The 15,228-nt window shown below is 38.1% G+C and overlaps 1 protein-coding gene across 1 annotated transcript; it reads left to right on the top strand.

The window, feature by feature from the left end:
• Nucleotides 1–605: 605 nt before the first annotated feature.
• Nucleotides 606–8,855, top strand: LOC124836712 (UPF0481 protein At3g47200-like). Its single transcript, XM_088112958.1, has 3 exons — nt 606–1,844; nt 5,240–5,275; nt 8,748–8,855. Exons 1-3 carry the CDS (start codon nt 606–608, stop codon nt 8,853–8,855), a joined length of 1,383 nt encoding a protein of 460 aa, XP_087969084.1.
• The last annotated feature ends 6,373 nt before the right edge of the window (nt 8,856–15,228 follow it).

The following is a 15,228-nucleotide window of genomic DNA, read 5'->3' as shown; positions in this document are numbered from 1 at the left end:
GTGAAATCAATGGAAAATGTGATTAAACAGCGGGATGTTTTATACCTTAAATCACTACCATAAGGGTATTCATTGCTCTTCATGATTGTCAAGGCTAAAGTGTGTGAAACAATTCTAGAAAGAAAAAACCTAAATATTAATACATAAATATGATATGCAGGCAAAGTAAAATAAAGAATGTAATGGAAATAAGTTAGAAAAAAGATGTGGTATAAGGTGAAGACATCTCAATGGCTTTGTTGCTACCTTGATCCATATTTTGTTATCGAGTCTCGTTTTTTCATTATCAAAATTACCTTTATTTTACATATAGTCCAAGCTGCGCTATATACACTATAATATCTAAAATCTATTATATTCAATGTCCTTTTCTCCTATTATATTTAAATCTTTTTATAATATTTGTCTCCTCTGCAAATTTTAAAGAAATTTATAAACAAACCATTAATTTGGTTGTTAGTAAGACTTTCCTTTCTCTGAAGTAACCTTTAAACTAATGGTTTTATATAAATATTAAATATATTCTTTTAAATTATGGCATAGGTATTTTAAATTGTATAAATTTAAGTAATTGTATAAATTTTTTGTTACAGGGTTTTAACCGAATGGAGAGAGAATCGAGTAATGTAGCGATTGAAATAGAACGTTTAGAGAGAGAATGGATTAAGATGCTTCAAAATGTGAAACCTCCAGAGGTAGATGAAATCGATATGCAAAGCATTTATAGGGTACCAGCAAATATTCGTCAAAATAATCCCAAAGTCTACACACCTCTAATTTTTACAATTGGCCCTTATCATCACAACAATTTAGAGGCAATGAAAAAGCTTAAACTCAAATATCTGAAGGGATTTCTGAATCGAACACAACTACCTATGAGAGTATTTGTTGACAAAATTAAAGAGATGGAAGAAAGTAATATTATTCGAACCTGTTATGCAGACACTATTGAATGTAATGATAATTTCTTAAAGATGATTTTAGTTGATGCTTGCTTCATAATTGAGCTTTTTCTAAGATCGAATAGAAAAAGTGACTGGAAGGAAAAAGACCCTTTGATTCAAAAACCACGGATGCTAGGCTATATTGAGCTTGACTTGCTATTATTGGAAAATCAACTTCCTTTTTGTGTTCTTGAACAACTTCACAAGCTCACTGATATGAATGAGAAATTTCTTGACATCACTTTAAACTATTTTGAGAACAGACTTTTCGGAGACGTGCGTCCAAGAGAGAATCCAAAACACTTCACTGATTTGTTAAGATCTTCTATAATATCATCATCAAAACTTGGTCTTGAAAAACTGGAGCGATGCAAAGAAGTTAAACATGTATACAGTGCAAGCCAACTAATGGAGGCTGGTCTTGAGTTTGAGGTTAGTCCATATAAAAGCTTTATTGACTTGACATATTCTAAACATGGAGTGTTGAGCATGCCACTCTTGAATATACATGACAATACAGAACTGTTGTTCAGGAATATGATGGCTTATGAACATTGCCACCTTTCTGCTACAAACATCATTACTCAATATGTAGTGATTCTAGCTTTTCTTATCAATACTGAAAAGGATGTGAACCTACTTGTTGAAAAGAAAATTATTGTCAATTGGACCGGTGATGCTAAAAAGGTGGCTACTATGTTTAATAATCTAACCTCACAACTTAGCATCCCAGATTTCAATTCACATTATTTCTCCATCTGTAATATCTTAAATGAATTCTATGAAAATCCTGGCAACAAGTACAAGGCTATCTTCATACACGAGTACTTCAACACTCCTTGGAAAATAGCATCTACTACGGCTGCAATTGTGCTACTTTTGCTCACGTTTATTCAGACTGTATGTTCAATCATCTCAGTGGTTCAAAGTAAGAAATCATATCCAGTTCAATACTTAAACAAATGGCATGGGACAAGTCAAACTGATAAAATTGTTATGTTAAATGTGCAGGTAATTGAAGAGAGGATTCATTAAATAAGAAAAAAGAAAGTCACTTGTTAGGAAAGTATTTGATTATTGTATTTGAGTGTCTTAGTATAAGGAAAACTTTGTTATGTTATATACTGTGTTGTTGATGACTATAATATCTCTTTCTTTAAATGAATTCTATGAACATCCTTGCAACAAGTACAAGTCTATCTTCATACACGAGTACTTCAACACTCCTTCCAAAATAGCATCTACTACTGCTGCAACTTTGCTACTTTGGCTCATGTTTATTCAGACCGTATGTTCAATCATCTCAGTAATTCGTGGTAAGAAATCATTACATGTATACTTAACTACTGAAATGAGTTAGAACTGATAAAAATAGCAATGTCAAATGTGCAGGTAAATAAAGAGATGAATTGTTAAATAAGGAACAAGAAACGCCACTTTAGGGAAGAAAACGTTGACGATTGTATCTTGTCGTCTTGGTTGTAATTGTAAGAGAACCTTGTAAATGTTAGGTAAACTTAATATGGGAGTTACTATGAGTAGTTATATTTTGATGTTTTAGAAAAGCAAAATCAAGAATTTAGTGTGTTCCTTTGGTTATTAATGGGCATTATAATGTCATAATTTGTAATAATTGGTAGACATTATGGTTTGGAGATGAAAAGCCAAATCTAAATGTAAAAGTCTTACAAATTGTAATGTCTTATTTACGTGAAATACATCATAAAAGTGAGTCCGATTATTCATAAAAGATAATTTTTCTAAAAAAGTTGGTTGTGTAAGAATTGAGTTAGAAATTTGTGGACGGTGCATATTTCTTTGCTTAATATTAATAGCTATATTACCTTCCTTAAATCATCAAATGATGCAGTGAAATTGGCTATAATAAACCATAGGTGGCCTTAGGTGTTGGAGTTTTGTTGTACTGTGCCTCTTTTGGATTCAAGTGTTTATTAATTCCTCTTCAAACGGGTTCAACCACTACTTTAATTGTGGCCTTTCGACGGAGTATTGCCAAATAAAATCCACTGCACTTTAATTTGTTTTTCCTTTGCTTAATCGGTGCTAAATGATAATGTGGATATAGACATCATGCTAGACCATACTTCACTTTAATAAGATTTTCTTTGGCAGTACTATTATGGTGTTAATACCTATGAATAAATCTGTATGTAATTACTTTACACGTAAATTTATATGCATTTTTTTTATTTCTTTCATTAGTGTTGGCATCTTAGTAATGCTTAGAAGGGAAAATAATGAAAAACATAAAAGTCACGACTATTTAATAAAAGATGTAATTCATTGAAACCTTTGAACATTTATAAAAAGTAAGATATATGTTTCCAGCTAAATGGTTTCTATATCCAAGCAAAAACAATACTAAACTAAAAAAATTATACAAGAAAATATATAAGGATCCTATACTTGAATGAATAAATAAAATATTTGTCTAGGATGGTAAAACACAATAGTCTAAAGGTAGTACACTGGACACCTCCAATAAGATGCAAGCGCTTACATCAAATGCCCCAAGCAACGACATAGGATCATGTAGATGAATCATTTCAAAAGCATCACAACAGTTAACAAACCAAGCATCTGACATGGAGCGAGTACAGAGAACCGGACACACTAAATACGAGTAGAGAAGGACGTGGAGACTTTGGACGACACAGCCGAAACAATAAATAACTTTTACTTTAAACCATTCTAAATCAGAGTACACATATATAAAAGTGTTAGTACTGACAAAAAATATTTCTATGATTATCTAAGTGTTGATTTTACAATTTGTGGCCTATACATTAAAATCGTGGCCTAAAATAATATAAAAAAACTTAAAGTTTCATTACGCTCCTCCACCCATTTTTGGAAAATCAAATTTGTATCCGTCCTACTGTTAGTCACGCGAAAAGCATTTGGTTATTCCCTCCCTCGTAAAACTTGTAAACACTTAACCCCAATCTCGACCATGCATGGCTCCGTGCACAACATGTCTATGTTGACCGGACGGGATGACCTTACCTTCCGTTCTTCGCATGCTAAGTATATTTCCTACAAAAGGGAATATAAAATTTAAGTTTGCAATAAGTTTCTTTATCTATCAAATTCAGTATAAGAAATTCAAATAAATATAATATAGACCTAAATTAATCATCTATATTATCAACATCCCAGTCTTGGTCGTCATCTTCATCCTTCTGGAAATCATGTATATGTTCATCGTCATCATCCTTCTGAAAATCATGTATATGTTCATCCTCATCCTCCATTATTTCGATGACACCGTTTGTTATTAATTCAAGAGTTAAGGAGTCAACTACGCCTTATACTAAAATAACGTTTGGTGGATACATTTTATTCACTAGTCTCGTTTTCGTTACCAAAATTACATTGATTTTATATGCCTTGTACTAACTATGGTATACCCTATAATGTTTAAAATCTATTGTATTCAATGTCATTCTGTTATATTATATTGAAATTCTTTTTATATTATATTGAAATTCTTTTTGTAATAGCCTGCAATGTCATTTGCTAAAAGAATATATTAATGAAGTGCAATTTGGGCATTAGATTTGGATTAGTGTTGACTTTGAAAAACTGGTTTTAGCTTGAGGAATTTTTATAAAAAAGCATGACTCATCAGATGAATCAGAAATCTCGAACACTGGTATTTTCTTGTTAAGGTAATTTAACAGCTGAGGTGTGTAGGCTTTGGGATTATTTTGACGAATATTTGGTACTCTATAAATACTTTGCATATAGATTTCATTTATATATGGAGGTTTCATATTTTGAAGCATCTCAGTCCATTTTCTCTCTAAACGTTCTATTTCAATAGCTACATATCTCGATTCTCCTTCCATTTTGGTTAAAACCCTTTAACATAAAAAAATATATAATAAGTTATTTAAATATTAGTATTTTGGAATCAATTTTTAAAATACATATGCCATAATTTATAAGAATGTAGTTAATATTTATATAAAACCATTAGCTAAAAAGTTACTTCATAGAAAAGAAAGTCTTACTAATTAACAACGAAATTAATGGTTTATTTATAAATTTCTTTAAAATTTTCGTAGTGCGCAAAGATATTATAAAACGGATTAAATATAATAGAACAAAACGAAATTGAATATAATAGAGCTTAAATATTATAGGGTACAACACAGTTTGGACAAGACATGTAAAATAAATGTAATTTTGGTAGGAAACGAGACTAGATAATATTGACTACATTGAACTTGTCTCTCCACTTGCTTATACCTTGTTTCTGCATCATGTAGTATTTTACTCTCCACTTGCTTATACCTTGTGTTTCGGTAGATACTTTTAGGGACCGAGAGACTAACCTGCTGACGCGTCTGGGCCGCTCGCTCGCTTCCAAACTCCTCCTGTTGGCCGATCGGTGTTGGGGCAAACCGATCGGTCTCCTTCTTGACGAGGGGGATGTACCTGCAAAAGGTACTCTGACGCCCAAGTTAGGCGTGTGATTTGAAGAGCCTCGGCTCTTGGTTGAATATTTAGTGAATGGTTATCACTATTGAGTATTTGAGAGTCATGTAGAGTAAGTGGAACGTACCTGGCTTTTGGCCCTGGCTTTGTATTTATAATTTACCTCATGGATCCTGAGCTGATATAAGCCCAATAAAATATAAACAGAATAAGATATAAACAGATTACTTGAATATCCGGTTGGTTGTTTGTAACCACTCGGTTAATATTTTATACTATACATTATGCCCCCCAAGTCCGAGTTAAGCGGTTGGCTTTAGCCGTGGTTAACTATAGGACTGATGAGTTTGAGGGAGGCTGCGTTGGCGGAACTGAAAGTGTTTTACCGCTCGACCTTCAACAATAACCGAGAGGGATTTACCGCTCGTCCTTCAACAGGAACCGAGAGGAATTTACCGCTCGGTCTTCTACATTAACCGAGAGCGCTTTACCTCTCGACCTTTGACATTAACCGAGCGGGATTTACCGCTCGTCCTTCAACAGGAACCGAGAGGAATTTATCTCTCAGTCTTCAACCTTAATCGAGAGGATTTTACCTCTCGACCTTCGACATTAACCGAGCGGGATTTACCGCTCGTTCTTCAACAGGAACCAAGAGGAATTTACCTCTCGGTCTTCAACCTTAATCGAGAGGAATTTACCTCTCGACCTTCGACATTAACCGAGCGGGATTTACCGCTCGTCCTTCAACAGGAATCGAGAGGAATTTACCTCTCGGTCTTCAACCTTAATCGAGAGGATTTTACCTCTCGACCTTCGACATTAACCGAGCGGGATTTACCGCTCGTCCTTCAACAGGAACCGAGAGGAATTTACCTCTCGGTCTTCAACCTTAATCGAGAGGATTTTACCTCTCGACCTTCAACATTAACTGAGCGGGATTTACCGCTCGTTCTTCAACAGGAACCGAGAGGAATTTACCTCTCGGTCGTCAACCTTAATCGAGAGGATTTTACCTCTCGACCTTCGACATTAACCGAGCGGGATTTACCGCTCGTCCTTCAACAGGAACCGAGAGGAATTTACCTCTCGGTCTTCAACTTTAACCTAGGACTTACCGTTCGTCTTTGAGAGGGTTTTACCTCTCTCCCGAGGGGGATTTACCACTCGGTCTTCGACCTAGGACTGCTTCCTAGGGAACGGGCTTTACCGTTCGGCTTTGAGAGGGTTTTACCTCTGTTTTGAGCTAGGATTGTGTCCTAGTGAACGGGATTTACCGTTCGTCTTTGAGAGGGCTTTACCTCTCTCCCGAGGGGGATTTACCGATCGGTCTTCGACCTAGGACTGCTTCCTAGGGAACGGGCTTTACCGTTCGGCTTTGAGAGAGTTTTACCTCTGTTTTGAGCTAGGATTGTTTCCTAGTGAACGGGATTTACCATTCGTCTTTGAGAGGGCTTTACCTTTCTCCCGAGGGGGATTTACCGCTCGGTCTTCGACCTAGGAGTGCTTCCTAGAGAACGGGCTTTACCGTTCGCTCGGTCTTCGACCTAGGAGTGCTTCCTAGGGAACGGGCTTTACCGTTCGGCTTTGAGAGGGTTTTACCTCTGTTTTGAGCTAGGATTGTTTCCTAGTGAACGGGATTTACCGTTCGTCTTTGAGAGGGCTTTACCTTTCTCCCGAGGGGGATTTACCGCTCGGTCTTCGACCTAGGAGTGCTTCCTAGAGAACGGGCTTTACCGTTCGCTCGGTCTTCGACCTAGGAGTGCTTCCTAGGGAATGGGCTTTACCGTTCGGCTTTGAGAGGGTTTTACCTCTATTTTGAGCTAGGATTGTTTCCTAGTGATCGGGATTTACCGTTCGTCTTTGAGAGGGCTTTACCTCTCTCCCGAGGGGGATTTACCGCTCGGTCTTCGACCTAGGATTGCTTCCTAGGGAACGGGCTTTACCATTCGGCTTTGAGAGGGTTTTACCTCTGTTTTGAGCTAGGATTGTTTCCTAGTGAACGGGATTTACCGTTCGTCTTTGAGAGGGTTTTACCTCTACTTTGAGCTAGGAGTGCTTCCTAGTGGACGGGCTTTACCGTTCGGCTTTGAGAGGGCTTTACCTCTCTCCCGAGAGGGATTTACCGCTCGGTCTTGGACTTGATCGTTAATTATGAACTTTGCTGACAAAATTGGCAATCAGTGTTTGCAATAGGAGACTTCCCCATCGTTAATTGAATTTCATGATACTTTAAGCATGAAATTCGTTTATGACTAGATCTTAGTCTGCACTTGCATAGTTGATGGCGTGGATTTCGATATATATTTGTTCAAGATGTTCATTCCTGAAATTCTCATGATGATATATATTATGGTATATAACCGTATAATAAATGATTCGGTTACCAGATATTATGAATTGCACCGAATAAATAACATAGATAATAAACAAGGTATCAAAACCGTTTCGAGATTTTATAATATTGTTGTTGATAGTTATCTCTAACACAATAATTTATTTGACTATTTGAATCATGCCAGAAAATGTTTCGGTTATAATAATTAGATAACTATATTTATAGTTATGTACTATATTATATATCATATATCATATAATATATTATGGATTATACTATATATTTAACATAAAAATAGTTGTTATAATATCTATTATCAATTAGATATTTTATGAAATATTCATATTTCAAAAAGTACTTATCTTGTTGACGACGTCTCACGTGTAGTTTTTACTTTGTCGAAAGTTTCTCGTGTTGATCCGAAATAGTGATGTCGAGACCGAACTCTCGTCTTGGTTTCTTGTGGTTTCTAATAATCTTTCTGGTGCTCTGTTGTTCCTCCATGCTCCTCGTGGTCATCATTGGGTTTGACGCTCGGCCCCACGGTGGGCGCCAAAATGTTTCGGTAGATACTTTTAGGGACCGAGAGACTAACCTGCTGACGCGTCTGGGCCGCTCGCTCGCTTCCAAACTCCTCCTGTTGGCCGATCGGTGTTGGCGCAAACCGATCGGTCTCCTTCTTGACGAGGGGGATGTACCTGCAAAAGGTACTCCGATGCCCAAGTTAGGCGTGTGATTTGAAGAGCCTCGGCTCTTGGTTGAATATTTAGTGAATGGTTATCACTATTGAGTATTTGAGAGTCATGTAGAGTAAGTGGAACGTACCTGGCTTTTGGCCCTGGCTTTGTATTTATAATTTACCTCATGGATCCTGAGCTGATATAAGCCCAATAAAATATAAACAGAATAAGATATAAACAGATTACCTGAATATCCGGTTGGTTGTTTGTAACCACTCGGTTAATATTTTATACTATACACCTTGTTTCCGCATCATGTAGTATTTTACTGATGAAGTAGATGAGTTTGAATTCAGGATTCTCCTACATCAAAGTCGCATTAATTGTTTCCTCCAAAATGGCCAAGAACAATTAGAATTCGTGCTTTAGATCAGGTCGACCCATAACGGGCGGGCTAGCTAGTATGTCCTTTACCTCATTAAAGGCCACCTCACACCGATCGTCCTAGTTGTTCTCGGCACTCTTCTTCATTATCTTCAAAATCGGCTTTATACGTTCTGCTAGTTTTGGAATAAAGCGGGACAACGAATCAGTCGTCCCACCAAGCGTTGCACCTCCTTAAGATTCTGTGGGCTTCTCATTTCAAGCACCACCTTGCACTTGTCAAGATTTTCTTCTATTACCCTGGCTGTTAGCATAAAGCCTAGAAACTTTTCAGCTGGCACCCTAAAAGTACACTTGGCTAGATTCAGACGCATACCATACTTGCGCACCTGGCCGAACACTTCTGCAAGATCCTTCACATGATCTTCTATCGAGCGGCTGCGCACAACCATGTTGTCCACGTAAACCTCCATGCACTGCCCAATCTGATGACAAAAGACTTTTTCCATCAAGCACTGATATGTAGCCCCTGCATTCTTCAACCCGAACGACATTACTTCATAGCAGTAATTTGACCGCTCAATAATGAAAGTTGTTTTATCGCTATTAGGGGGTACATGGAAATTTGATTATACCCCGAATAGGCATCTAAAATATTCAACACTTGATACCCCGACGCCCCATCTACCAAAGCATCAATGCTCGGCAGAGGATAGAAGTCTTTAGGGCAAGCTTTGTTTAAGTCTGTGAAGTCTGTGCACATCCTCCACTGCCCATTCGACCTTTTCACCATAACAACATTCGTCAGCCAAGTAGTGTACTTGACTTCTCGAATGAAGTTGCCTCCAAGAGCTTTTTCACCTTGACGTCCACCGTCAATCTCTTCTCTTCCCCAAGCCTCCTCTTCTTCTGTACCACCGGGCGGGCCTCCTTGAACAATGCCAACTTATGCGACATGACTTTTGGATGGATTCCTAGCATGTCGATTTCAGTCCAAGTGAATAGTTCCTTTTTTTCTTTAGCTCACCGCCTATTAGCTTGGTTTGTTCCTCCTCCAACTCACTCCAAATGAAAGTAACTTGGTCCTCCTTTCACCTGAGACCGAAGGGTCTCGTATCTCCTAGTGGTTCTATCCGGTCATCAGTATTGGCCCTTGGATCCAAGTCCGCCATTGCTACCTCCGACCGTCTAACCTTTCGTCACGAGGTTGAGGGTTCAACCTTTAGTCTCGCAACATAACATTCCCGATCGACTCTCTGATCTGTCCAAACGGTGCAAATGATCCCCTTGTCAGAAGGAAACTTAAGGGTGAGATGAGGCGTCGAGACGATTTCCCCAAAAGCGTTTTGGCATGGTTTGCATATTAGCATATTATATGGAGTGCTAGCTTCTACTAGCAAAAACCTGGTCTTCAGCTCCTTAGCACCTCGTTTGGTCCCTAAGCACGTTCTCAAATTTACGTACCCTCGGGTATCTACTCTTTCTCCAGAAAACCCTACAATATGCTTGTTGTAGGGCACGATCAAGTCCTCCAACAAATCCATCTACTAAAAAGTCTTCCTGTATAGGATATTGACTGAACTACCTTAATCGATCAGAACTTTGCCAACGTTGTACTGAGCGATAATAGCGGTAATCACCATATGATCGTCCTGCTCAGGATCGGGAGCATGAAAATCCTCATCAGTAAAGGTGATCGGTGGCATCGAGCATTTCTTTACGTCAACCATACGCACAGTTTTCAGCTCCCTCAAACTCCTCTTCGTTGCATATGCCGACGACCCTCAGGGGCTTCCTCCAAAATTCTTGCCCTTGGTGCATTCAACTGGGTATACCGCTCAAATCTGGGCCCTTTCGGGCCATCTTAAACTTTTTACCCTTTTTCTGGTCGTTTGGAATCCTCTTGCCCTCTATCTTCTCTTGGCCTGAAAATGAAGTATGTTCTTTGTGTTGCCTTTTCTAGACCGCTCACATCTCCTCAATGCGAATGAATTCAGCCGCCCTATCTTGCAATTCGTCCATTATCATAGGAGGCCATGCGAACAAGTTGTCCGCAAAAGAACAAGGTCTTAGAGTAGTAGACAAGGTGCTCATTGTGAATTTCTTGCCCACGCCCTTCACCTGCCGTGCGTCCAATTATAACGGTCCATAAAATTCCTCAGACCTTCACCTTTCTCCTGCTTGATTTTAGTTAGCTCCATGTACGTAAGATTTTGTTTCTTACTAGAAGCAAACCGTCGTTCAAACAAGTTTTTCAAGGTCATAAAACTATCAATGGTCTTGGGCTGATGAGAGTAAAACCATGCCAAAGCTTCTCCTTTAACCGATAGGAAAAAATCCTGCACCAAACATTCTCACTTGGTGAATAGATAGTCATGTCATCAGCAAATGACCTCAGGTGCTCCTCTGGATCCTTAACCCATCATATTTTTCACGAGTTGGGAGCGCCCTTTCCGGCATTTGCTTCTCCATGACCGCGGCTGTAATGGATTAAAGAGCCCTAGCCCGAGCGGCATTAACCAAACGAATAGGACTCCTCCGGGAACTGTTTTCGTCCTTATGAGTGTCCTAATTAGTCTCAGGGAATTCCACTATGGGTAGGGAAAACCCTAGAAAAATTTTGGTTAGCACAAAAAGATATAAGAGAAGATATAATATTCAGAAAATAATAAAAAAATAAAAAAAAAACAGAAAAATAAAATAAAAATTCGAAATTTAAAAATAAAATAAAAAAAATAAGTCAAAGATAATTAATAATCACACAAATTAACCAGTTAAACCACGAGTCCTCGACAACGGCGCCAAAAACTTGATGGACAAATTTATGAACACCAAAATATGATGTCACAAACTTGTTTTCAATCGGCAAGTATGACCGAATCGTTCAAGTAATAAACTTGGTTAGACCAAGTATCGTTCTTCCCAAAGGACTCACGGCCTAGTTTAGTTATGTGGTTTCTTGATTAACTAAGACTTACAAACGAAATATTTGGGGTTTAATATGCAAGACAGAAAATAAACATGTATGCATGAATTTTGATCAATGGCAAAAAGCAAAAGATAAACACTTTCAATGAAATATAGATATGAATATGTTGTTGGGGGTCAATTTCATCTTATCCACTCTCATATATTTTAGGAATTCAACATTCAAATCATCATTGTTAATGCCACTCTCTAAAGTACCTTTCTAGAAGGCTTCTCCCTAATCACGAGTTCATACAATTCCTAGCATTCCTAATGATCAGTTCATAAGTGCAGGAGCTTAACGACAACCAATATCATATTGGGAGAAATTCCCCGGATCTAGACTTCCCCGTACGTGCCCGTATCGACAAAACCAATAATCATGCATCGAATGAGTTAAACAATGCAAGCATTAAGCAAAGAGGAAAAACCCTAACTAATGATGAAAGAAAGCATAAGTCTTAATTAAAAGATGTAAAAACAGATTCCATATATGAGAGTTTCACAAGATTACATTGATTCCCCAACAAACATACAGAGTTTAGTTCACCATATTCATGGTGAACCTAAATGAATTACAATGAAAGAATGAAAGAATAAACCCGAGAAAGAGAAGAGGAGAGCTGTCACCATCTCCCAATCTACCCCAAGGGGTGGAAGAGAGAGTGTTTGCTTCGTTTCTGCCAAAGATACCTAACCCTAGGAAACCCTAAAGCTTATGTATCATTCGTAAATTACAAAAAGTCAAGTCCAAGCCCATTAAAGTGCCGCTCAGCGGTAAACTACCGCTCAGCGGTGAGTGCGTGACTTGTTTTCTCCCCTCAGCGGCCATTTTGCCCCTCAGCGGACCTTACGTGACTTCCAGAGTGCCGCTCAGCGGTAAACTACCGCTCAGCGGTGAGTGCGTGACTTGTTTTCTCCCCTCAGCGGCCATTTTGCCCCTCAGCGGACCTCCCGCAAGCTCCTGAGTGCCGCTCAGCGGTAAACTGCCGCTGAGCGGTGACTTCGGCTTCTCCTTTTGCACTTTTTATTGTCTTTTCTGATTTCATCTCTCTCCTTCTTCACTTCTTTCACCAAATTCACCTTAAAACCTGCACAAAAACACTGAAATCAAGCATAAACCTGTCCAGCTCTCTTATTTCTAAAAACATGAGGAAAAACATGATTTCAAGCTAGTTTCTAAGTGTAAAGGTTGCTTTTAGTGTCAATTTTAATCATGAAAATAACAGTTTTTCAACTGTTATCACCTGCATGGCTTCCATCCTCCTCTGTATCTCTTACATAAATGTTATCGAGTCCTGAGCTGCCATCCTTATGGTCTCGATAGGGTGTCTTCAAAAATCCTTGACCCCACAATGGACGCCAAAATGTTTATGCTAAAATGGGACGAGGATAGCCACTTGAAGAGTTCCTACCTCCGCCATACGTCCTCCTTGCTCCTTGCTCCAGATAATCGATCGGTGTAAGGGGGGTGACCTGCAGAATACACTCCGATGCTTAAGTCAGAATCTTTCTTTGTAGGTCTTTTGTAGTTAAATGATGAGTCAAAGTGAGCTTACCTCGAGATTAAAAGAATATGACCAATTAATTTACCTCTTAATGATCATTAGTGCAAACCTTAACTACTTAACAGTAGTCGTTGTGACATTAATTACGCCTTAACTCTGCTCAACGGTTGTCGGAACCAGACAGTTATGAAATGCTTTCTTGGCATGTCAACCTCTCGGTCCTATCCAACTATTTTGCCACCTTATCCGATCCAACTATTTTGCCACCTTATCCGATCGGTTAGATATACGCCCATAGTAACAAAATATATATATATATATATATATATATATATATATATATATATATATATATATATATATAAAGGTTGGTTCGTGAGGAATGAGAACAAGAGTCCAACAAAGAATAGAAAGAATGAAAAAACCCACGTAGCAAAAGGAATGATATGAATGAATATATTTCAAAAATAGAGGAAAGGGCAATAATATAGCTAAGTAAAAGAAATTATAACATTGACAATTAAAACAAGGCTTAAATGTTTACTTCGTCCCCATGTTAAGAGATGAATTTTTGTTTAGTACCCAGTTTTAAAAGTGAAGACATTGAGTTCCAAAATTGTAAAAATTGTATAAATAAAGTCCTATCTGTTAAGTTAGTAGAATCAGCGTTAACTTCACGCTGACTGCACTTTTTTTCTCTCTCCTCTGCTTTTCCTGCCACCTTCTTCTCTCTCTTTTCTATTTTTCTCACCATTAATTACTAAAAGCAAAAAAATATCTCACTTGTTCTTGTTCCTTTTATTGGTTTATGTAATAATATATTTTATATTCTTTCCGAATCCAAGGATTTAATTGTTTATATATCATAAGGTACACGCGGTTTTACATTTTAATATAATTATTTTCAAAATAACTAATGTTTGTGGGCTGTGTGAATGTGACAAAAATGATATACGAATCTACATTTGTACATCTGTAAAACTAGTGCTCCGTCGAATGCTTAGTGTTTTTTCTAGCATAATAAATCTTAATTAATATTCGTTTGAACTAACATTCAGTCTATCACAGACCCCTTAGGCCCTTCCATTGTAGATGAAAATTTAGAGGTTGTGATTGTGAGGTTAGTGTTAAGACTGGTTCCTGAGTGGCCATATTAAATTTTTGGTAGATATTCGTTTATATATATATATATATATATATATATATATATATATATATATATATATATATATATATATATCCATAGACAGCTTATAAAAAGTAGGTTTAAACCCTTTAGTTGTCCCTATTTATGTGGGTTTTTTTCCAGTTTGATCCCTGACTTATTAGAATCCCCAATTGAATCCTTAAAAATGCTAATTTGAATCAATTGAGCCCTTACCGTTAAGTACTGTTTGAGGCGAATGGCTTGGTCGTCTTGGCCGTCGTCGAGAAGCTCGTGAAAAAGCTCGAATGCGGTGACAACGTAATTCTCCTTCAACAGAAAGTTCACCATGCAATTTCACAGCGACGATCTTTCCACGTCCATTTTCTCCTTCTTCCCAATTCCTCAGATCAAAACCCTCTCTCAATCGCTCACTCTCTGATCTGAGGCCATTCAATTGAACACCACACTGTGACTCACATCGTCTCGTGCTTTCAACTTTCAACACTGTGCTACCGCGCCGAAATCTCACGTGTTTATTTTTCTTTTTATTTTCTCAACCACCGTAAATGTCCTTCAGCAACGTCGAACTCGTTCTTGACGGCGCTAAAGCTAGGCCAGCCGGTTTCGGTCACGACGAGGGGGATGGTCTCGTAGGCGGCGACAGTGAGGGCGATGACAATATCGACCATGACGTCGAAGAGGTTGCGGTAGCGGAAGCCGGTGGTGAAGTCGGTGCAGAAGTTGAAAGGGTATTCTTGGAAGAGCGCGATGCCGAGGGGGATCTCGAGGTTCAAAG

Source organism: Vigna umbellata, chromosome 4, assembly GCF_029865625.1.
Source record: "Vigna umbellata cultivar VRB3 chromosome 4, Vumbellata_1.0, whole genome shotgun sequence".
Classification (NCBI taxonomy): Eukaryota; Viridiplantae; Streptophyta; class Magnoliopsida; order Fabales; family Fabaceae; genus Vigna; species Vigna umbellata.
Note: the sequence above shows the minus strand (reverse complement) of the source record. Positions and strands in the feature narration are given on the sequence as shown.

Coding starts and splice junctions, on each gene's coding strand:
- LOC124836712 (XM_088112958.1), top strand. CDS start 606: ATGGAGAGAGAATCGAGTAATGTAGCGATTGAAATAGAACGTTTAGAG. Junction 1,845..5,239: donor TGCTCACGTTTATTCAGACT/GTATGTTCAATC, acceptor TGCATCATGTAG/TATTTTACTCTCCACTTGCT. Junction 5,276..8,747: donor TGCTTATACCTTGTGTTTCG/GTAGATACTTTT, acceptor CGCATCATGTAG/TATTTTACTGATGAAGTAGA.